Here is a 23,922-nt window from a genome sequence, read left to right on the forward strand (position 1 = left end):
CTGGCGGAGGGTTTCTGATGGAGAAGCGCTGGAAGCTGCCTTCTGCGAAGAGCCAGAGTTGCAGTCTCGTAACGGGACACCCAGAAGTCATCTATTCCAACCCCTGCTGTAACCATGCCAGACCATGGCTGCCTAGAGGTCCAAGGCAGGGGGCGAGTGCCAGCCGTTCCTGGAGAGGCTGCCAGGAACTGGAGCCACCTGCAGGCAGACAGGTGGGGTAGCTCAGTTGGGAGACTCAATCTCAGGGCCATGGGTTCAAGTCTCACGCTGGGCAAAATATTCCTTCGTTGCAGGGGGTTGGGCTAGATGACCCTCGTGGTTCCTCCCAGCTCTATCATTCTATGATTCTATAATACCAGCCCACATCTGCAAGGGAATTGGCTCCTTCTGAGTGGGAAGAATATTTATCCAGCTCCCCTGCTAGTGATGTCTGAAGAGCAATGCAGGAATTTTGACCAGAAAGATGGCAGAACATCACTTGTGACAGGCAGCTTGCAGTCACCCTTAGTGGACCATCAGTGTTACGGTCTCTGTATTGACAGTGGAGGAAGCAGTGAATGGGGGGTGGGGGGCAGAAGAGAAGGCTCATCAAGCCTTCAGACTATTTAATGCCTTCGTTTAAATTTGCAATGTTCTGTTTATTTTGCAACGTTTTACCATGAAAACAATTTTAAATCATAGAGGTAAGATTTGAAGTGGGGCCTTCCTGGGACATAGCTTAAACGCTTCACCACTGGGCTACAATAGAAGGGTGGGGAGAGATTCCCCCCACACCCACCACCCCTGCCAAGAGGGGCCTGAGATTCCGGCTCCACTTCCAAGGGAACTGACAGACCTTGCCATGAAGAGATAATAGGAGGAGCAAGAGAGAACAAAACACACTTTATTAAACACTTCCAGAGTCCTGTTTTCTTACAGTTATCTACTCTTTTTTAAAACCAATCTGTTAAGATTGGGGGGAGGCAGAAAGTGCCAGGGAGGGTGGGGTCACTGTGAAGAGATGAAGGAAGAAAGAGAGAGAGAGAGAGATAGATAGAGAGAGAGAGAGAGAATACCACTCCCACCTGAATTGTCTCCCAAGGATTCTGCTTGGGCTCCTGGCTCCATCCCCTCCCCTCCCCACCTGAAGGCTCTGGTCCACCCCACCCCATGCTTCTTCCATGGACCAGGCCTGGGAAAGGTCCTCTCGCCCTGCAATGGGTGCAATGGGCCCTACAGGCAGACCCACAGCAGACCCCTCTTCATGGAGTGGGGCTTCCCAGGAAGCAGCTCAGGTACTCCGAGGCTGTGATGGCGGGGCTGGTGCTGGTGCAGAGCTTTTGAGGCCGCGAGTATTTCAGGAAAGTGGCGCGGAGGGTGGAGCTGGGCCCCCGCAGGGCAGCCTTGGCCATGGGAGGGTGCACTGCTGACAGCTCAGACTCACTGCAATGAGAGAGAGGCAGAAAGGGAGGCAGCCATGCTTCTGAATGAAGGAGGGAAGAGTGCTGTTCTGGCATTCAAATCCTGCTTGCCCGTTTCCCACAGGCAACTCTCCTGCTGCTGTGAGAACAGGATGGTGGACTAGATAGGCCCTTGGCCTCATCCACCAGGGGGTTGGACTAGATGACCCACAGGGTCCTCTACAATTATATGAATCGATGACCTCTGAACAGCTGGCTAGCCAGCCAGAGAGCATCACTGCAGCAAAAAAGGAGCCAAGAATCACAGGCCAGGCGCAGAACTCCCTGTAAAAGCCAAGCATCATCACCCCATAAGTCCCTGCAGCAACCCTGACACAAGAGAGTATCACCCCCATAAGGGGCTAAGGCAGAGGGGGCAGCTTGCCAGAGCTGTGGGATGTGAAACATGTTTACACATGGGGAGGAATGTTTGTCCAGCCAACAGGTAAACTTCCTGTTTCTTTCTGGGCTGGGACAGGCTTCTTCTGCATGTGACTAGAGGTGGGCGTGGCCTCACCTGTGCAGGTAATGACAAAAGCACAGGGCAGGGCAGCCATCTCTCTCTCTATGATTACATGCATCAAAGAAGCAACATCTGCTTAGCCAAAGATGCTTCCAGCCAAGAGAGGACAAAGGGACTGTCTCCTTATGAGATAGTTTCCAGGTGTATGTTACTTTTCTAAGCTAAGTCTGCCTTCTGGGATCCGATTGTGAACAGAATGTGAGTAAACTCTTTTTATACTTTTATAGAGGACTGTGTTGTGTCTTATCTTTTATGAGGAAATAAGGGGAAAATACCAGAACAGTTATTATAGAGGCTTTAGCGAGCCTGAGCAAACACATCCGCTGCAAGTTTAAAAAGGGGACTGTTACTCTGCTAAATTGTGAACTTGTTAATACAAGTTGGAAAGGCTATAATCAAACAATCTCTCCTGCATCCCTGAACATTCTCACAAGAGCACACTCTCCCACTCAGCAGTGAGGCAAGATTTGAGCAGGGGGCTTCCCGGCCCACCCTGAGAGAGAAAATATCGTCACCCTTCATGCACCACCTACGGAACCCCCTCCCACAGGAGTCAGTGATGCTTCTGAGTAGCAGGTGCTGGGGTGCTTGTGGGGTTCCCCAAATGACCGCTGGCTGGCTGACCGCTGAGAGACTAGGCTCTGGGAAAGGATGGGGCAGCCAGGCTCTTCATAGGTTCTTAGAATCTTAGCACTGTAGAGTTGGGTCATCTGGTCCAAACCCCTGAAATGCAGGAATTTCAGCTAAATCGAGAACAATAAACTAAAAAGGGCATATCAGGCCACTTTCCAAGACTGAAATATATTGGTGACTTGGCATAAGCCTCTAGAGTGGAAGCTTGGAGGCCTGAGAAGCAGCTTCTGAATCCTAGAATTACAAAACCTATTCATAACCGAAAAGTCTTTGTCCTGTTGGCATGAATTCCGGCACAGAGAATCGCCAGCCTCCCAGAAAACACGCCGGCAGGTGGGCTCCTCCTGTGCTGCCTCCTCCCCCCTCCCGGGGGGTCCAGGGGTCTGCTCCTACCTGTACGAGTGGAGGTTCAGGGCACCTTCCTGGAGAGCATCCCAGAGCCTGGCGCCCTCTTCTGGCAGCACCCTCTGTGCCAGGCCCAGGGCAGCCAGAGAGAGCTGTGCGGGCTCAAAGCGCAGGCAGTCGCAGTCCGCCAGAGAAAGCTCCAGGAAGTACATGGCCAAGAGGAGCACCTGGGGGGAGGGGCAGGAGGAAGAGCAAGTAGGGGGAAGGGGGACCCAGGAGTCCTGCCCTCAGCAGCCCCTGCCCTCAGGTCAGGCCAGGAGCAGGAGGCAAGCGGAGGAGCAGCAACATCCTTGACTCTGAGCATGTGCAGAAGCTGCACTCGGGGAGGAAAGGGTCTGGCTTCTGATGTAGCGATCAGATGGGATTACTGTGAGGAATTATGAAACATGGAGCAAGCCATTGTGTCCGCAATGAATGCATCGCGTTGACTGGGTTTCATTCATTGACAATAATTTCTGATCAAATCCCACAAGCCTCTGCACCTCTGGCATTTTTCCTTTACTGCCCATTTCTCTACACCTGACAGGCACGTATAAACATTCTGAAACACAGGCCAGTTGCTTCATCAGGCATCCTCAGTACATAAAGATAGTAGGTTGCTTTGACGTAGTTTAATCTTTAGATAGATCTTAAGGGCCAGGAAGAGAGTTCACAAGGAGATGGTAAACACTGCCATCCTGCCTCTCCTGTTTATTCCTATTTATGACCTCCGGGGTTTCCTAAAAGCATTCCTCCTTGCTTCCTCTTGCCGATCGAAAGGTCGGCGGTTCGAATCCCTGCGGCGGGGTGCGCTCCCGCTGCTCGGTCCCAGCGCCTGCCAACCTAGCAGTTCGAAAGCACCTCCGGGTGCAAGTAGATAAATAGGGACCGCTTACCAGCGGGAAGGTAAACGGCGTTTCCGTGTGCGGCTCTGGCTCTGGCCAGAGCAGCGATGTCACGCTGGCCACGTGACCCGGAAGTGTCTCCGGACAGCGCTGGCCCCTGGCCTCTTAAGTGAGATGGGCGCACAACCCCAGAGTCTGTCAAGACTGGCCCGTACGGGTAGGGGTACCTTTACCTTTACTATGCATGCTAAGGGACGCAGGTGGCGCTGCGGGTTAAACCACAGAGCCTAGGACGTTGCTCGGTCCCTGCTCCTGCCAACCCAGCAGTTCAAAAGCACCTCAAAGTGCAAGTAGATAAATACCTCCAGCAGGAAGGTAAACGGTGTTGCCGTGTGCTGCTCTGGTTTGCCAGAAGCGGCTTAGTCATGCTGGCCACATGACCCAGAAGCTGTACGCCGGCTCCCTCGGCCAATAAAGCGAAATGAGTGCCGCAACCCTAGAGTTGGTCACGACTGGACCTAATGGTCAGGGGTCCCTTTACCTTTATTATACATGCTCAAGTAGGAAATAGTTTCTTTGTAGTTTTAACTTTAACTTTGTCCCACGTGGGTTTTTTTGAAATGCTCAAAGGAAATCTGATTGGTTCTTACGAACACAGTGTAAAAAGTTCTTTTGTGAATAAAACGACCTGGGCCGAGGGGTGGACAGGAATTATTATTATACGCACTCCTCCCAGAGTCTTGCTGGTCAAGCCTCATGTGTATTTTATTAATCAGGGTCCAATCCTTTCTTGCTTTGGGAACGCTACATCCTGAGCCCCAGAATCTCTTTAAGAGGGAGAGCGAGGGGTCAGCTGTGGCCTGGGAGACCCCTGCCTGCCCGCCCGACACTCACCTTCCTGGCACAATGGCCCACTTCTGCCAGCAGGTGCAGCAGGTGGACAGGGTTGGCATAGTGCAGCTCGAACTTCAGGCGGGCCAAGATCTTGCGCTCCATGCGCAGAAGCTCCTTCTGGTTGAATGAGTCCTCCATCATGAAGCAGAGCTGGGATGGCTGGAGGGAGGGAGAGGAGAAGGAGAGACAACGGCAGCAAGGGGTGGGTGGGTGGGTGGGTGGGCAGTCTCCCTCGCAAGGCTGTTTTTAAGCAGCGGTTGGGTGGCCACCTGCCAATGGGTGCTTCAGCGGCGGTTCCTGCATTGCAAGGGGCTGGACTGAATGACCTCTGGGGGTCCCTACCAACTCTACGATTCTTTGCCTCTGTGATTGCATTTCCCTGGCTACTTTCCATTCAAGTGAATCCCAAAGGGGCTCACAAACAATAAGTGACAGCAACGTGACAGGACATCACAAGTACAGCATAGATCCCATGATCGTCGGCGAAACAAGTAAAACCCAAGAAACAATATTTAACAAACTACCAACTAAAAAAGAATAAGCCAAACTGTGAAATATAAGCAGCGGTTTCATGAAAGATTTAACGGTAGCGGGGTTTGGATAGTCAAAATATGTGTGTGATAAAACAGCTAAAAAACAAACATTACGAAAGGAGGGGTGGGAAATCAAAAAGTAACTTTGTATGTCAAAAGAAAATGTTTATGATGATAAATGCTTTGAAATACAGTGGGAGACTTATTAAAAATGATATAGGTAAAGGTAAAGGGACCCCTGACCATTAGGTCCAGTCGTGGCCGACTCTGGGGTTGCGGCGCTCATCTCGCTTTACTGGCTGAGGGAGCTGGTGTTTGTCCGCAGACAGCTTCCGGGTCATGTGGCCAGCAGGACTAAGCCGCTTCTGGCGAACCAGAGCAGCGCACGGAAACGCCGTTTACCTTCCCGCCAGAGTGGTACCTATTTATCTACTTGCGCTTTGACGTGCTTTCGAACTGCTAGGTTGGCAGGAGCAGGGACCGAGCAACGGGAGCTCACCCTGTCGCGGGGATTTGATCCGCCAACCTTCTGATCGGCAAGTCCTAGGCTCTGCAGTTTAACCCACAGCGCCACCCACGTCCCTTGCAGGTCACATATATGTGCGAATAAAACCATATTTCACAAAGACACCGCAGTCTCTGCTGTGCCTTTTGTCCCAGAAGGGAACGTGGACCATGGAAAGTATGGCCCACCCACCCCCAACCCCTGGGATCTTGCAGCCCTCATGGTGATGAGAGCAGTGTGTTGACAATATGATAATAAGACATTTATATTTGACAAAGCAATATTAACAACATAGCAACTAAAAAAAAAATAAGCTGGGAAGCAATGGGAGAGGTGCCTGTCTCAGTCTCCTCCTCCTCCTGCCCTGGGCCTCCCTGCCCACCCCCCACAAGGTGCTCATTTGCAAGAACGCTGGGCTGTGCAGGAGAGGGGCTGACCCCACAGCCTGGACCCCCTGAGCTGTGCAGGATCAGCCCACTAAAGGAAGCCCCCCAACCAAGGCCACAGGCCAGCCACAGATATTCAGTGTGAACAGCCCCCTTGACCAGGCACAGAGTTTCAACTGCCTCTCCTAGAGGTGGGAGTCTAGGGCAGCCCCCCTCCCCGGACCGGGCACCAGAGCCTCCCCCTCCCACCTGCGGCCTCCTGCTCACCTGAGGGCAACTGCTCTCCTCTACCTTGCAGGCCAGGAAGAGGCAGGTGGCAGCCAGGAGCTGCAGGGTGGAGATTCGCACTCGGCCCGCTTTCAAGTAGGCGTTCAAGAGGTAGACGGCCAGGAAGAGAGTCTCGTCCGCCAGGGCCAGGTATTCCTGGGGGGGTGGGCAGAAGCAGGATTAGACACAACTTTCTGCCACAGAGCTCCTCCTTCCCCTCGTCCCTTCCAACTCTTCAGCTCTGTGATTCTATGACTTTGGGGCCACCATTCCCCGATATCCTGCCCCACAACAAAGGCTCCACGAAGCCACCAACGCTTGCTTGCTCCGAGGACCCCCTGGCAACCCCCTTTGGTGCAGAGGTTTGCCTCTCCAGCAAGGGGAGGGAGCCAAACCTGCCGCCCCTCCCATTCTGCCACCTGAGGTGCCTGCCTCACCTTGTCTCATTGCAGAGCCGGCCGTGGATGCCTCCCTGCCCACCTGAGTCTGCTGCAGGGGAGAAGACATTGGGGGGGAGGGTTCCTGCTAGTACCTACATGCACTTGCACCAGCCAGTCGATGATGAGACCGCGCATCTCCCCCGTCACAGACCTGGGCATGTCAAGCCCCCGGAAGGCATAATGAGGCTGCTTCTGCTGTGGGGAGGAAAGGGGGAGAAAGGAGCCCTGAGGTTGCTGCAGCCCCCCTTCCCTTCTTCTCATAAACCCCCGTCCTTTGGGAGAGGACAAAGCAAGGGAGCTGTGACAGCTGTCACTCAGTAGAACAGGAGGCTCTTAGGGCTCTTAGGGCCCTCGTATTTACGGGACCGCCTCTCCTGGTCTGCCCTGCAGAGGACTTTAAGGTCCATGAATAACCATAGTTTAGAGGTCCTGGGCCCTAAGGAAGTCAGATTATCCTCTGCCAGGGCCAGGGCCTTTTCAGTGATGCGTCCGACCTGGTGGAATGCTCTGTCCCATGAGACCAGGGCCCTGCAGGATTTAACCTCCTTCTGCCGGGCCTGTTAAGACAGAGCTATTCCGCCTGGCCTTTAATTTGAATTCAGCCTGATCTTTTATTTTCCTTCTCTTCCATCCCCTTTTTATGAAGATTACCTGCTCTGAGACCCCACAGCTAATTCTCCCCTGGTCTCCTCGCTGGCCCAAGTAGGACTAATTCAGCCAGCTAGCCCTGGTGACTATCCAATGTTTATTGGATGGATTTTCCCCAAATTGATTTCTGAATTTTGAATTTTATTGTTATTCATGTTTTTATACTGTATTTTACGCTGCTTTTACAATTAAGTGTTTTAAATTGCTTGTTAGCCACCCTGAGCCCGGTTTTCTGCACCGGGAAGGGTGGGGTATAAATAAAAAAATATTATTATTTATTATTAATCTGAGGGTCGTAGGTTTGAGCAAGATTCCTGCACTGCAGAGGGTCAGTCTAGAGGACCCTTGGAGGTCCCATCCTACTTGACAATTAATGTGGATCTGTTAATCCCACCTTCCTGGTGGTAAGACCTGTTTGACAGCTGAGCGGTGGTGGTGGACTCCCCTTCATTTGTATTTTTTTTTTTAATAAATATTTATTAGAGTTTCCAAATTAATACAAATAAGAAAAAAAAGAAAAAAGAAGAAGAAAAAAAAATACACAAAAAGTAACAAAAATACAAAGATACAAAATTAAAAAACAGTTAAAACAAATATAATTTCCATTACTTATTTCCATTAACTTGTTTCCCAGACCTCCTCTCACCTCCCCCTTTTGTATTCCAGTTCAAATTCTTAACTCAGCAAATCCTTATTATAACTTATTATAACTTATTGCTCAACCTTTACATTACAGCTGGTAACCACTTAATTTCTGTCCAACATCCCTCTAATGTCCATTAATTTTGCAATGCCTCTGCAAATAGTCTTTAAATTTCTTCCAGTCTTCTTCCGCCGACTCTTTTCCCTGGTGACTCCCCTTCATTTGTAAATGGAGGCTGGATGGCCATCTGTCATGGGTGCTTTGGGTGACATTCCTGCACTGCAGGGGGTCAGACTATAGGACCCTTGGAGGTCTCATCCAACTCTAAAATTCTGAGTCCCTACCGGCCAAGCAAGGGGCCTTTGGGAAGCCCCCATGGCAGGGAGAGAGGACAACAGCCCCACCCAAATTCCTCTGAGAGAGGTCATCCCACAGGGGCCTCTCTTGGGAGGAGGGGATTCCAACACTGGTCCTCAGGATGGAAGTCACTGTTAGGATATGGTTCCGTTCCACCTTAAAAGGCTACAGGCATGACGTTTGTGTATCACATGCCTGTTTACTTCCAGCTCTTGCTGGGAACTTCCATTGCATGTAGCTTTTGATATGCGGCTGTTTTGCTGGATATGAAGGCAAGCGGTCATGTTTTCCTTTGTTCCTGAACTAAGCTGAATAAAGCTGTAAATATGCTCTCTCTGTCTGCTTCTTCCATTGTGGAAGATTTATACACCCTGCTGAAAGGGTGTGCACGGGTCTTGGAACGTATCTGAAGCTCATGTCGCTAATTTACTGATGCTGTTCCACGGGAGACCGGTGATTGTTCGGAGCCAGCTGGGGGCCCGCCTGATGCCCCCGTCTCCCTGGCAGTATTCCAACAGTCACCCCCCCCCTCCAACTTACCATCAGGTTGCTGAAGATGTCATAGGCATACTCCTTCTCCAGACCCATGCCCAGCCGCAACATGGCTTGCGAGAGCTCCTCCACAAGGACCTCAGAGGCGGGAGCAACTGGGGTGGGGGAGGAAAGAGACAGCCGCTGTGCTGCGGTTTGGCTCGCTCACCTGAGCTCTCTGCAAAGCACCCGGCTGCTTCTACATGTTGCTGTGCCAGATGCAATGGGTTGAGATGAGACTGGGTGCAAGGCCCGCCCCCCCCCATGCCTGAAGGACCCTGTCGTGGGACAAGGGGAGCAGGGAGATGGGCAGTGCCATATTGGGGCATCAAGTCCATATTTCTACTGAAGGGAGACTTGCCTCCAGTCTCAATGATGTGTTTGGGACGCATGGCGGTACGGAAAAAATCTGTCTTAGAAACTTTGATTGAAGAGCTTCCAAAGTGCTAAGGTGGTTACCAGTCCAAATCTGAGCCCCGTATAGTAGCTGTGCTAGGGGTTTAGCTTGGAAGACTTTGGCAAGGGCAATCAGAATAAGGGCCACTAACTGATGGCTGATTCAGGACTTTAAATTGTGCTCTTGCATCAAATTCCCTTTTTTGCATATACTGTAATGTTTTACTGTTGCTATGGCCATTGGCTAAAGAGAATAAAGTTTTCTCTTCTCTTATCTTCAGGGCTTCACCATTTCCAGACACTTTGGTAAGAATTAATGGGCTTTTTGGATTAGGACTACTTAAAATTCACAGCCTGTGGAGAGGGGGAAGCAGTAGGCAGTAGGCAATATGGGAAGTGTCCCCAGGCCCACTCTTGTTCCCTCCCCATCAGGCCTCCCAACTTTTACCCCATCCTGCAAACTATTTTGCCTGGAGCTCCCTTACCTCTTTGCAAAGCCGGCTCTGCTGAGGTCCTGGGGCAGACAGCGCCTGGCTTCTCAGAAGCAACATCCCTCTCATGACTCCCGGGGACCTTCCGCTGTAAGAGAGATTTGGGGTGCGGTGGGGTGGGGGCCAATTGATGGAATGATTGCATTTTTATCCCGCTTTTTTCCCTCCAAGGAGCTCAAGGCGGAGTAATGTTTCAGGTTAGGCTGAGAGGCACTGGCTGTCACCCAGGCCAAGTGGGGATTCGAATCCTGGTCTCTCCCAGGTCCCGGGCCAAGACTCTCAACCACAGCACCAGAGTTTGGCCGCAAGAGCACTAGATTGGACCTGTGACCCCCGCAGAAGCAGAGCAGGGCTCCGTGAACCAGCTCCTCCATTTTAAAACGCCTCCTCAGAGCCTTGCAGCCTGGGATTGTGAGCAGAGGCACAACTGGGGCCACCACCAATGTGCCAGTGTGGTGTAGTGGTTAGAGCACTGGACCAGGACCTGGGAGAGACCAGGGTTCAAATCTCCAGCTCAGCCACGACGTTCACCTTGGGTTCCAGTCGCTGCCTCTCTCAGCCTGACCTACCTCACAGGGTTGTTGTGGGGGTTAGATTATGGTTACCAGATTTTTTTCAATGAATCCGGGGACACTTTTCCCCCCGAAGCTGAGTAGCAACAGGGAGTCAGTAGTGGGGATGGTGAGGCAAAAGACCCTTGGCCCAAGCACACATGCATATTGCATAAAGGTGCAAAGCCCTTCTTTTGCGCCTGTGAAACATAAATGCACAGAGTTTTTTAAAAAACTGGGCAATGGCTGCTCCCCCGATCTGTCAAAACAAAGGGGACAGGAGATTGGGGGAGGCTTGGGAGTCACGGGTGGGCAGTGCGCCGTTGCCCAGTTTTTAAAAAACTCTGCACATTTATGTTTCATAGGATGTGAAAGAAGGGCTGTGCACCCTGCCCGGCAGAGAAACCGCGTGCCTTGTGCCCCTCCTGGAAAACAGCCGCCTGCCCAGAACTCCTGAGCCCCCCCCATCAGTCAAAACAAAGGGGGAAGGGGGCAGGAGATCTGTACCGCTGGATGTCCCCGGTTCCCTTTTGGCAGTGGCAGTGGCAGTCAGCAGCCTGGAGCCAGCCAGAGCCAACTGCGCTACCAGGCTGGCTCTGGGCTGCTGAGGCTGCAACGTTTCCCGGGGACAGATTTGCAAATCCGGGGACTGTCCCCAGGAACATCTGGTAACCCTAGGTTAGATGAGGAGGGAACCACCTGGAACCCTTTGGAGAAAAGGCTGGGATAGAAACGCAGTGGACAATAGGTGTTCTAGCTGGCTCACGTGGTCACTTGATGCCCCAATACACGTGGCAAATGTTCAGCCCCTGATCTCCTATCTTCCGAGGGTGTTGCAGGGGAAAGAGACAAGAGGTCTGCGTTGCTCACCTCCCATCTTTGGGACTTTGCATTTCTCAGAACTTACCTCTGCAGTGCCAACACCCAGCTGAAAGTAGAGGCTGTTTGTTTTTGAGCATATGCAAAGCATATGCAAAGCGCCTTTACCTCCCTCCCTCCCACGGCAATGACTTCCAAGTGAAGGTCAGTGCAGAATCTGCAACAAAATCTTGCAGCGTAGTCTAAGAGGGCTGATCCTATTTGGGGCTTCAGCCGGTCAGAAATATTCTCCCCTCTGGGATATCCTTCCCCCCCCCCCCTTCCAACCTGTCCCACCTCAGTTTTCTTTCCCAACTGACACCCCACACCCCAAGGTACTGGGCGTCCTCAGTCCTCCTCCAGTTCTTTGCTTGCAAGGCGCGTGTTGTTGTCCCGTAGGCTTTTTTGTCTGAAGGTCTGCTGTGCTTCTCTGCGCCCCCTACTAAAACCTTGAACCTTGGGGGCTTCAATCCTGCTGGCACTCAGCACCCAAGTTCACTATTAAAGGGAGCCGGAAATGGGTGCTCAAAGCTAAGTAATGACATCATTGCTTCCAGGTGAGCCAGTGGGGGGGGGGCAGCTTCAAGGCTGCACCTCTGCCCCCCACTCTGCAAATGTTTCCTGTCTTCTAACAATGCACCCCAGCACCCCCTGGAAGACCCACCTTCCTGGATCCTTTTTCACTGCTCAGTCCTTTGTTGTTCTTGCTTTTCAAAGGCTCCCTTTTCTCGTCTGCCTAAAATGGAACGTATTTAAGGGAGGAGTTAAAGGGGCAGAACTCCCCCACTTTGGTTTCTGCCCCCCCCATCAGCCCCCACATGGGCTTTTGCCAAGGAGCATCTCGGACAAAGTGAAGGTCACAGGTGTGACCACGAGCAAAATGTGGGAAGTTAAAACTCAGCCGCTTCAGAGGTGGGATTTTTGGGTGGCAAATGTACCCCCACCTTCGGCCTCTCAAACCCCAGCTTGAAGCCGACAGGTCACTGCAGCAACTTCTCCACCGAGGGGAGCAAAGAGAGAGGCCAGGATGGTGGAGAAAGCCTCCTTTGCAATGCTAGGAGGATGCTCTTCTGATAGAGAGCGCTCCTGGACATGTGAAGAGTGCAGGCCTTTCTCCCGCCACATCTGGGAATGGGTGGCAGGGCCTCTCAGCTCAGGGAACGCAGTTTCCAGTGAGGGTCTCTGTTAAGTACCCCCCAAGGGGCTAGCCTGCTGTGGGAGGCAGGTTCTGCAGACACCGGTCCAAACAGAACAGCGCTCCCCCCGAAAAACAAACCAACCCCCACATCCACTCAGGGGCCTTTCCAAAAGCTACATCTCTTTGGGGAGGGTAGAAAGGGAGAAAATGCAGGGAGACCAAGGACCCCACCCCAAACCCTCCTGCCCCCCCCAGGAGCCCCCACCACAAGAGCAAACCAACAAACTTGCAGTCTGCCAGGATCTCCTGTCTTGAAAGGCGGTGGGCTTGGCCTGCACACCCCACATGGTCCCCGGAGGAGGAAGGGCTAGGAAGGAAGGTCAGCTCTGCTGGGGTGTGTCAGGCCCAAGTGAGCTGCAACTCCAGCTGTGCTTAATTAGCAAAAACTAGCAAAGACAGACCCAGTGGGCAGGTCTTAGGCAGCACGGGCTCCCATCCTGAAAGGGGCCGGCCCTCCCCAGTCACGGGAGGTCAGCAGGGCCAGAGGTGCCTTTGCTGCCATAAACAGACACACTTTAATGTTTAAATGTTGTAATCTTGTTTTTAAGTTGTATTTCAACCGTTTTTATACCTGGTGTCAGCTGCCCTGAGGCTGGTCTTGGCTGGGGAGGGCGAGGTATAAATAAAAATTATTATTATTAATTATCCATGGAGGAGGCTGTTCATGGAAGCCTAGAACCATGGAGCTGGATCAAATAATAATGTTGTTTACAAAAAGGAAAGGGGTGCATGCTTAAGTATGTTTACTAGGAGAGAAGTCCCACTGGGCTGAAGCTTACCTGTAGTCAGCATGTTTATAATACCCATTTTATTATTTGTACCCCAGCCGCTCTGGGATTGGGCAGCAGATTCAAGCATTCTTTTAAACCGACTGGTCAGTTCAGTCTGCATGTATTGTGCATTTTGGAAATAAGAGTTCTGAAGGCAGCAAGCATTTTTTTTTTTTTTTTAAGCTGCTTAATGTCTATATCACAATTAGAAGAGGCATCATCTTCTTCAGGAGCAAAGGTTGAAGGAATGGCTCTTAAAGAGTTGCCCAGCACCTGCTGATTACTGGTACTATAAGCATGTATACTGAAATTAATCAACTTAAAAAAAAAAATGTTTAGCCTCAGACATACAGGAATGCCATTTTAGTCCATTAATTTTCAACTACAATTTGTGTAACACTGCACATGGGGGCATTCTGGGTTCTCTTACTGCTCTGGCCTAAAACGATGAGGAGCTCAGCTTAATGAAAATGACAGGCAGGCAGGATCAGGAATTGCAAGAGAGGTAACATCTCTCCTCAAACACCTCACCCAGCAGCCAACTTTGGCTACCTGCATGGCCGGGGGCAAGAGGATATCTTCAGACTTCCCCCAAAGGACCAGATGTAAGGTTGGCCCTGTTGTTTAGTCGTGTCCGACTCTTCGTGACCCCCTGGACCAGAGCACGCCAGGCACTCCTGTCTTCCACTGCCTCCCGCAGTTTGGTCAAACTCATGCTGGTAGCTTCGAGAACACTGTCCCACCATCTCGTCCTCTGTCGTCCCCTTCTCCTTGTGCCCTCCATCTTTCCCAACATCAGGGTCTTTTCCAGGGAGTCTTCTCTTCTCCTGAGGTGGCCAAAGTATTGGAGCCTCAGCTTCAGGATCTGTCCTTCCAGTGAGCACTCAGGGCTGATTTCCTTCAGAATGGAGAGGTTGGATCTTCTTGCAGTCCATGGGACTCTCAAGAGTCTCCTCCAGCACCACGATTCAAAAGCATCCATTCTTTGGCGATCAGCCTTCTTGATGGTCCAGCTCTCACTTCCATACATCACTACTGGTTTGGCCCAGGAGCATCTAAACCAGGGGTCAGCAAACTTTTTCAGCAGGGGGCCGGTCCACTGTCCCTCAGACCTTGTGGGGGGCCGGACTATTTTTTTTGGGGGGGGGGAGAACAAATTCCTATGCCCCACAAATAACCCAGAGATGCATTTTAAATAAAAGGACACATTCTACTCATGTAAAAACACACTGATTCCCAGACCGTCCACAGGCCGGATTGAGGTGATTGGGTTGGATCCGGCCCCTGGGCCTTAGTTTGCCTACCTATGATCTGGCATCTGGAGAACCAAGGAATGGGGAAAGTGAGGGCTGGGTGTATAAGCAGAGCAGAAATACCCTTTTGGTTAGGCATCATTTCGCAAAATGTTGAATCCTGTCTTCTCCTGTGGAAACAGGAGTTGTTGTGGGACGCAACTCATTTTATATATGCAAAAATTAATAAGGGTTTTTAATGGGGGTGGGTTTTTTGGAAAGTGTGGCTTGGCACTTGCATTTCTAAGGAAAAGCAGCGCGTGTGACACAAAACGAAGAGCAGGACACACCCTAGAAAGAAAAACAAAACCTTTTATTGCTCGTACCGTACAAATCCAAGGGCAGCAGAGGGAAGGAGAAGAGGGAGGCACCGTGGAGACGCCCAAGGAAGGCCCCTCTCGCCTGGCACGCCTCCCCACAAAAGATGCTCCAGAGGACTTGCCTCTCAAGCGGAACTTATTTTACAAACTGAGTGGGTGAGCTCGGGGTGGGTGGGGAGCCAGAGCCTGCCCCCCCCCGTCCCCTCCGGGCGAAGAGAAGTGCCATCGCAGTCGCCTTCCAGCGCTGGAGAGAGAAATCGCAGATAAAAACACAGCACAGCAGCGGAAGGCAGGCGGTCCCAACTAAAGCCGCTGAAGAGGGTCAGTATTAAGTTAATAAACCTCAACTATCACAAACTACGGAAACTAAGTGGAAAAAAACCCTTTATTAACCCCCCTCGTCAAAGATTGTGTGTGTGTCTGTGTGTAACACCCCTCCCTCTATATCCAGGACCACCCCCTGAATTCTGTAGAACATACATCGCACAGGATTGGAAAGGTCCTGTAAGGTTATAGTCGTGATCCAAATATGGTTTCCTTGAGGGGAGAAAAGCTTCTTAAGTCATATTATAAAACCTTTAAGCACCTAAATGGAGGTTTCTAAGGCTGCCGGCGCTTTGGAGTCAGACGAGTGTCAAAGGCCTGCATTGAAATGAAAGGCCGAGTGGAGGGGGGTCAGAGGAGGCCAAAGGGGGCAGAAGGGCTCAGCAGCCCCCCACCAACCCCCCCTCCATGCTTGTGGGGAGGCAGCACCATTGCCATTCCCCCCCCCCCCGCCGCCCAACGATTCAGAGCGGCCGAGCCTCTTCTAGCCTGTGTCCACGCGGTGTCAGCAAGCTGGGCTTGCCAAGGCAGGGGTGGCACAGCAGCGAGGCAGGGGTACCCTGGAGAGTCACTGCGGGGGCCCACAGCCGTCCTACCCCCACCCCCAGTTGTGAGCTCAGGCAGCCTGCTGCCTGTCAACCCAGCAGGGGGACCCAGTTCCCTTCCCGGTGCTGGGTGGTGAAGATTCGCACCCGCTGCAGGTGAGGAATGGAAAGGGGGGGCCACGGCGGGAAGGGGCCAGGCCCCCAAGGCTCTTCAGAGAGGCTGATGGCCACTGAGCCCATTGTGGGCTGAGGTTCTGCCTTCCCCTCTGCTCCAGGCCCACAGAAACTAAAGGCAGCAAAAGTCACATTTTGGGGGAGGGCGTGGCTGGCCTGAGCCCAGGGAGAAAGGATGAGAAGTGCCATGGGGGGTGTCCCTCCCCCAGAGCCACCCACCTTTTGCGCCAGGTGAGTTTACATTCAACCGTATGCAATAGGAGGGGGAGAGCAGGCTGGGACCCCCCCCGCCAGCGATGGAAAGGCAGCCCTCTCCCCTCTGCGCATTGCCCCCACGGCAGGCATGAGGTAATGGCGGGGGTCCCGGCCAAGATCGCCAGGACCTTGGGCCAAAAGCCCCCCAGGAATGTTTCCCGTTGAAGCAGGGGACAGGAGGGGAGAGGAGGTTAAGGCTTGGAGAACTGGGGCTTGACCCCAGAAAGGCACCTCTGCTGTGGTGGAGGAAGGCGGAGGGCCGGCCCCACACCCCACCACCGTGGGCAATGAACCGGCAGGCCGCACGCTCCTTGCGGACCCCTGTCCTGGCACAGCAAAAGCAGCTCAGCCCACCTGGGTCGGGAGACCTCCCCCTGCCCGGGCTGGGACTCCGCAGCTGCCCACCTGGGCAGGAGGGTGCTGAGCTGGCGTGGGGCAGCCAGGGGAAGCCTAAGTGCAGCCACTGGAGAGCTTGACCTCTATGGAGCCTAGGTCGCCACAAGGTCATGAGGGGGCTTTGCAATGGCGGTCTGGGCGGGCTCCCTCAGCCAAGCCCCCCAACCCCAGTCTTGCTCTACTGGCCTTGGTCTACAATGGCCCCAAAAGCACAACGGGAGCCCTCATTCTCCCCCCAAACCCAGCCCTTTTGAGAGATGCTGCACCAAAGGAGGTCAAGTCAGGCCATGGGAGGGGGGCAAGGGACCATTCTGGAGGGAGGTCTCAGCTCCTGCCCCCCAATGCCGCCCCCCTCACAAGCCGCCCCTGCCCCAGCCAGGCTCCTGGAAACACTGCCCTCTTTTTGAGCCCCCTTCTCTGCAGATTCTCCCCCCACAATGCCATATGGTTCAAAGGAGCTGGTGGAGAACGAGGGCTGCTTTCTCGACCCCCCCCCCGGGCACTGCGATGCCCCCGCTCTGTTCCTTGCATTTCCAGAAAGGGGTAAGCAAAGGGTTCCCAACATTCCCGCCTTACGGTAGCCAAGCGAACCAAAAGCACCTAAGGGGCAACTGCCTCACCCATCTCCTGCAAAAACGAAAACACATTTGGTGGTGGTGGGGTTTGAATCCCCACTAAAAAGCTCATTATAGAAAGGGGTGCAGTGGGCTTAGCGTCAGTGAGGGAGGTGGGAACACCCAGTCTTTCACCCTGACCACCTTCCCCTCCCTGGATATTCTGCGGTACTTTTGGGGTGGGGGGCATGCGGAAAAGCCTTTCCCCAGCCGAGGGAGAAGCAGACTTGAAGAAGCAGAACCCGATGCACAGAGACTCAGGCACTGGCCAGTCCACAGGCCCTTTGCCCAGGAGCCACCCTCGCCCGGAAGAAAAGGAGTTCTGCTTGCAACATCCCTGTCACTCCATGCATCCCCACATTGGCCAAGGCGGTGGTGGTCTTGGCAAAGGAGCCTGGGCCTTGCTTCTGCTCTCCAGACGGGCACTGCCGCCGCAGCAGGCAAATGTCTCTGCCACCGGACCTCTGCCCTGCCGAGAACAAGGCAGCAGACTTAAGAGAGGGAGATTGAGAGATCTTGCCCAGGTAACCCCAAACGAAGCCACTGGGGAGGGGGGTGAGAGATCCGTCTGCACAAGCAGACACCCAGGGGCGCAGGCTCTCATGCCCAAACGGCAGTGCCAGCCCTCGGTTGCTTTAGCCCACATGCCTGTTGGGAGGGAGGGAGGGCACTAACAGTTGTGCCAGGACAAGCGCAGAAGGCCAAGCTGCCCCTGGACCAGCCATGAAAAGGACGGGGGAGAGGCTTGCTGGGGGCTGGAGGAGCTAGGAATCGCCCAGGGCCCGATCCCTCCTTCACTCTCCAGGGCTCCAGGCAGGCCAACGCTTTGCCCGCAGTCAAAGAGGTAGCAGCAACTGCTCAAGCCACACCGCCAGCGTTGAGGTGCAGCAAGGGAGGCTCCCCCAAGCAGGGAGGGAAACCCCGGGAGACTCCATGACCCTCCGAGGAGCCTGGGCTTCCTTTGGCCGCCCCCCACCCAGCCACGTTCCAGTGATGGAGGGCACCATGCAGCCCTCCCTGCCCCACAAGAGGATGACCAGGCTGGGGTGGAAGGGGAGGACAGTGGCACCAGCGGTGTGAGCCCACCTTGCCCTCCTCTAAAGGCCGCCCAAGCAGCAGTGGCACCCCCTCCAAACATCCCGAGAAGCCCCGGAAGAGCACCCAGGAACTGCACAGTTGCTTTCCAACGCTCAGAAAGGTGTGCCCCCCATCTCCCCCCCCAAAAAAAAACCCGCACTACTAGTTGGAACCATTGGTGACCCAGTCTGTCTCCACTGCGCAAAGCCTGGCTTGACAGGCCCAGTATTCACGCCTCCCCCCACAGCGTCCCTGGCCATCCGGCAAAGGGGGGGGGTCCAGCTCCCCCCCCCCCAGAAAACTTGTCTCTGCAGCACACGCTCCGTGTCAGTTTGCCCTCTGGGATTCCCCCAGGCTCTCCTGTCTCTCTTCCTCCAGTAACTCCCCGCCCCCCCACCTGGCTTCACCAACGTCCTGGCAGGGTGGGGTGGGGGGAGACGCACTTTCTCCTGCCCAGGGAGCTTTCCAAGCAAACATCCGAAAACAGCGCCCCCCCCCCAGTCAGGGCAGGGTGCAGATCCTTGAAAGTCGAGGAAAGCCTCCCCCAAGTCCATCTGCGCTAAAAACTTGACAACAGGTGGGGGAGAGGCAGCGGTGGCTCCTGTGGTCCAAGCGGATTCCTGGTGGGGAAGCAGGCCCCCCCCCCGTGCTGTTGCTGTCCTGGTGGGGGATGCTGTTTGCCCAGCCCCCCAAGTTGGGGCGCTGCAGGGCCAGTGAGATGGGGGGGCACCCTCCCCCTGCAGAGTGTCCTGGCGTCCTGCAAGCCCCGCCGTCGCTTTGGCGGGGGCACTGTAGGGGGAGTGCCGCTGCCCCCCTATTCCCGGATGCTGGCCGAGTAGGAGAACTGGGGGAAGTGGGTCCGCTGGTCAGCCTCTAGCGAGTCCAAGGTGTCGTCTGTGGGGGAAGAAGGAGGGGAGAGTCAGGTCAAAGGAGGTGGAAAGCTGCTCTTTGCCTGGGGCGCAAGCGGATTCAAAGCAACAACCCACTCCCAGCACTGCAAAAGGGGGGATCGAACCCTCAGCCCATTGGACTAGATGAGCCCTGGGGTGCCCAGGATTCTGTCACTCACATCGGTCAGGAGGGGTGATGGTGATGGACTGTGCTGTGAACTCGTCGTCAAAGTACCGGGTGTCGATCTCAGATGTCACCTGCGGCTTGAAGGGTGGGATGAGCTGGGGAGAAAAAGGGGGCCAAGCTCGCTTTGTGGTCCTGGTGCCACCCTGACCCCCCCTCACTCCCCCAGGCAGCTTGAGGGGCAGCTGAGGAGGCTCCCCTCCCCACACAACCTGAGTGGCTGGGGGTCAGGCGAATAAGTACTGTGTCTTCACGTCAGACGCCCCCTGTGCCACCCCCCCTCTCTCCTTACCATTTTCTGAACCACGTCCTGCCAGTTGATGGCGGCAAAGAAGCGGTGCTCCATCACCTCCCGGGCATCGTTGGGGCCGCCCCCCAACCTGTGGGCACAACAAAGGGGTCCTGTAACCACAGTAACAGCGAGGGGGGCACGCAAGATTTCCAGCGGGACTCCCTGTACCTGGGTGGCAGCATGAGGGGCAGTGGGGGGACAACTTTCTCTCGCTGCCCCACAGCCTTGGCATTATTCTGCGCCAGCCAAGCGCCCACTGGATATTTTGGACAGCAACTCCCATCAGCCCCCTGGATAGACGACCACAGGATACTTGTGGGCTTTGTCGTCCAAAGCACCGGCTAAGAAGCAGGTTGGCCTGCCCTCTTTCCAAGCCTCCTTTCTCCCGGAGTATAGCGCCTCCCCCCCCCAAACACCACCCCAGTCAGACCCTGCTCGCTTGTCACAAAAGAACTATGCAGCCAAAACCAGAGTTTATTTCCCTTGATGCGCAGTGCCCCACAAGCCTGGGAAGTGGAATTTGGGGTTCACTGCACTTCTCCATATCCCTTCTGGGGAAGGCTTCCAGGGCAGCTTACAAAGAGGCCACAATAAAATTTCATGATGATAACAATAACAATAGCCAAGCCACTCCGGGCGGCTTCCAAAGTATTTATATAAAAACATAGTAAACGTAAAAGTAAAGGGACCCCTGACCATTAGGTCCAGTCGTGACCGACTCTGGGGTTGCGGCACTCATCTCGCTTTATTGGCCGAGGGAGCCGGCGTACAGCTTCCAGGTCATGTGGCCAGCATGTGGTGAACCAGAGTAGCGCACGGAAACGCCGTTTACCTTCCCACAGGAGGGGTACCTATTTATCTACTTGCACTTTGAGGTGCTTTCGAACTGCTAGGTTGGCAGGAGCAGGGACCGAGCAACGGGAGCTCACCCCATTGCGGGGATTCGAACTGCCGACCTTCTGATCAGCAATCCCTAGGCTCAGTGGTTTAACCCACAGCGCCACCTGCGTCCCTATAAACATAATAAACCATTAAACCTTAAAAAGTTTCCGTGTACAATGCTGCCTTCAGATGTCGTCTAAAAGTCAAACAGTTGCTTATTTCCTTGACATATGACAGGGTGTTGCATAGGGCGGGTGCCACCACCGAACCAGGCCCCGTAACTTCGCTTCTTGCATTGAGGGAACTGCCAGAAGACCCTCGAAGCTGGACCTCAGTGTCCGGGCTGAACGATGGGGGTGGAGATGCTGAGGTCATTTCGGTAATCCCAACTACGAAACTAACCAACTCTATTTGAGTTATCCCTGTGCTAAATTCTGCTCTGCCACTTTGACTCCATGGCAGCACGACAGCTGCCCCCGCCCCCGGCCAGGCGGCCTCTTCCACACACAGAGGCAACGAAAAGCCCACCTCTGCTTGGGGTCCTTCTTGAGCAGCCCGGCCAGCAGGGCCTTGGCCTCAGGGCTGAGCGTGCGAGGGAAGCGGATCTCCTCCATGAGGATGAGCTCAAAGAGGCGCTCATGGTCTTGGTTGTAGAAGGGCAGGCGCCCACACATCATCTCGTACATGACCACGCCCAGCCCCCACCAGTCCACGGCACGCCCGTAGTCATTGTCCTCCAGCACCTGGGGGGGCAGGGAGGAGAGAAAAGCAGGGGCGGCTCAGCCAGGATGCGGAGGGGAGCCAGCCGGGTCAATCTAGGTGGCCCTTCCTTCCTTCCAATTGGTTTTCTCATATTACATTACAATACAGATGTAGGAAAGCCAACACCATTTCTTTCCCATCCCCCCATACATTTATATTTCCTCAAACCATCATATTATTCTTTTCTCCCTCCTCCCACTTCGCCCCCACTCGATTTCCTCCACATTTTACAATTTACACTAATCTTTGCATTCTACAATCTTCTCAAATTTCAGAAATAGACTGGAAAGAGAAGCTGCTGAATTGCAACTTATTACCAAACTTAAAACCATGGAGAGACCTGGTCTGAACAAAGACATTGGATTATTATCTCATTATACACGACAAAGCAATTTTTCACCTTCTCACCCCTTGCTTTTTCCTGTAAGACCTATTGCAGTCGTTAAGAGTCGTCAACAGGCTCATCACAGCTATCTGCCAATCACCCAATCCCACCACCCTTCTGAGTAATACCCCTCCCCACCTTCTCACTATATAGAAGGGTCTGGTGACTTCTGTTTCAGTGTATCTGAAGAAGTGTGCATGCACACGAAAGCTCATACCAAGAACTAACTTAGTTGGTCTTTAAGGTGCTACTGGAAGGAATTTTTTTATTTTGTTTCAAATTATCTATATATTCTTATTATCTTTCCTTACTAATTTTTCTTCCATCCAGTGCTTCACATTTTAATCTAGGAATGTTACTGTATCTTTTTTTTGAGCAATATTTTGCCATTTATTCATCAAAACATTTCCACTCCTTTTTAAATTTTTTGATTCGACTGATTTCTTATTATAGCAGTTAAAAAGTAAAGGGACCCCTGACCATTAGGTCCAGTCGTGGCTGACTCTGGGGTTGCGGCGCTCATCTCGCTTTACTGGCTGAGGGAGCCGGCGTACAGCTTCCGGGTCATGTGGCCAGCATGACTAAGCCGCTTCTGGCGAACCAGAGCAGCACACGGAAATGCCGTTTACCTTCCCGCCAGAGCAGTACCTATTTATCTACTTGCACTTTGACGTGCTTTCGAACTGCTAGGTTGGCAGGAGCAGAGACCGAGCAACGGGAGCTCACCCTGTTGTGGGGATTCGAAACGCCAACCTTTTGATCGGCAAGTCCTAGGCTCTGTGGTATAACCCACAGCGCCACCTGTGTCCCATTATAGCAGTTAATTTTGCCACAATTAAATATTCATTTAGTTTACAGATCCATTCCTCCTTTGTGGGTATAAATTGTGACTTGCATCTAGGTGGCCCTTCCCTGGCAGCCATGAAGGGGGCAGAAACAACTACTGCAATCAGGAGAGAGGCCAGCCAGCCACCCCCCCTAATCATCTCAGCCCTCGGTTTCCCCGGCCGTTTGGGCCGCTGGCCTTGCCCAGGCAAGAGCCCCCCCCCCCCGATACCTCAGGGGCCAAGTACTCCGGCGTCCCGCAGAAGGTCTTCATGGTGGCGCCGTCGCTGATGCCCTCCTTGCACAGCCCGAAGTCCGTGATCTTTATGTGCCCATCCTTGTCCAGCATGAGGTTCTCCAGCTGCAAGAGGCGCAGAGGCGAGTCAGGGGCGAGGCGGGGTGGGAAAGATCCTGCTCAGATGAGACCCGAAGAGGTGGGCGGCGGGAATGACGCGCTGGGAACAGCCAGAAGCAGCAGCAGCAGACACGCTGGACCTCAAGGGCAGCCAGCAGGAGAAACCATGCATTTCATTCCTTACCCCTGTAGGCTGACCCAGAAACCGGGGAGCCAACGTCTCCACCTGGGTCTGGAGCTGCTGCAATCGTACGCCAGAAGATTCCTGAACTGCACTGGGTTGGACTGGGTGGCCCCACTCTATGATTCTAAAGCAGATGTGGCCAAGCTCACAACTGGTCACATCCTACTTGGACTCCTGGCGTGACTCCAGGCTGTGTGGACAGAGCCTTTGTGCTGCCCTGGCTGCCAGCGTGACTCCAGGCCTTCAAAGGGCTGCTCTATCACTGTACACCACTTGGTGAAGTGCCCAGGATGTCTGCAAGGTGGGCATGATCCTGCTTGCCCATTGGTGGAGGGGCCAGGGGCTACAGTGGCCTTGAGTCTGGGATTGCCTTGCTCAGAAAGCCCACCTGCTGGCTTCTTCCCTGTGGAAAGGTGGAAAGACCTCAGTCCTTCCCTGGAGGTTTTTAAGCAGAGCTTGGTTGGCCATCTGCCATGGATGCTTTAGTTGAGATTCCTGCATTGAAGGGGGTTGGACTAGAGGACCTTCGGGATCCCTTCCAACTCTACAGTTCTACAATCCCCACACCAGGAGAAGGGTTTTGCTTTCAAGCCTGCTGGTGCTCTAGCTCAAATTCATTCTTCTGGCATTCTAACTATTTCATTGCATTCTGCTTTGAGGGCATTTGAGACTCCGTTGGTGGTTAAGAATGCTGGACTCGGATTGGGGAGAGCAGGGTTCAAATTTCTGCCTGGCCATGAAGCTCACTGCGAGTCCCTTGGGTGGGACAAAAAAGCAGCAACTGGTAACTTTGAAGGAGAATTTTAGTTTTAAAAGTACCATGTGCCACCTCCTCCTCCTAGAAGAGAAGAAGAAGAGTTTGGATTTGATATCT

The 23,922-nt window shown here is 53.5% G+C and overlaps 2 protein-coding genes across 2 annotated transcripts in view; both read right to left on the minus strand.

Moving 5' to 3' along the window:
* Positions 1-1,241: 1,241 nt before the first annotated feature.
* CCNP (cyclin P) lies at positions 1,242-10,060 on the minus strand (the record flags this gene model as incomplete). The annotated part of the gene is made up of 7 exons (XM_079989356.1): positions 1,242-1,422; positions 2,989-3,167; positions 4,719-4,877; positions 6,410-6,565; positions 6,946-7,044; positions 9,038-9,144; positions 9,910-10,060. The coding sequence occupies 7 exons, from the start codon at positions 10,058-10,060 to the stop codon at positions 1,242-1,244; spliced, it is 1,032 nt and encodes a 343-aa protein (XP_079845482.1).
* Positions 10,061-14,878: 4,818 nt separating this feature from the next.
* Positions 14,879-23,922, minus strand: part of AKT2 (AKT serine/threonine kinase 2) — a 29,465-nt gene continuing 20,421 nt past the window's right edge. Inside the window, exons 10-14 of the mRNA XM_079985597.1 lie at positions 22,742-22,870; positions 21,066-21,280; positions 19,656-19,743; positions 19,359-19,461; positions 14,879-19,183 (exon numbers count right to left, since the gene is read on the minus strand). Coding sequence (XP_079841723.1) covers positions 19,104-19,183; positions 19,359-19,461; positions 19,656-19,743; positions 21,066-21,280; positions 22,742-22,870 — 615 coding nt within the window. The 3' untranslated portion in view covers positions 14,879-19,103. The remainder of the gene's footprint in view (positions 19,184-19,358; positions 19,462-19,655; positions 19,744-21,065; positions 21,281-22,741; positions 22,871-23,922) is intronic.

Source organism: Podarcis cretensis, assembly GCF_951804945.1.
Source record: "Podarcis cretensis genome assembly, chromosome: 8".
Classification (NCBI taxonomy): domain Eukaryota; kingdom Metazoa; phylum Chordata; class Lepidosauria; order Squamata; family Lacertidae; genus Podarcis; species Podarcis cretensis.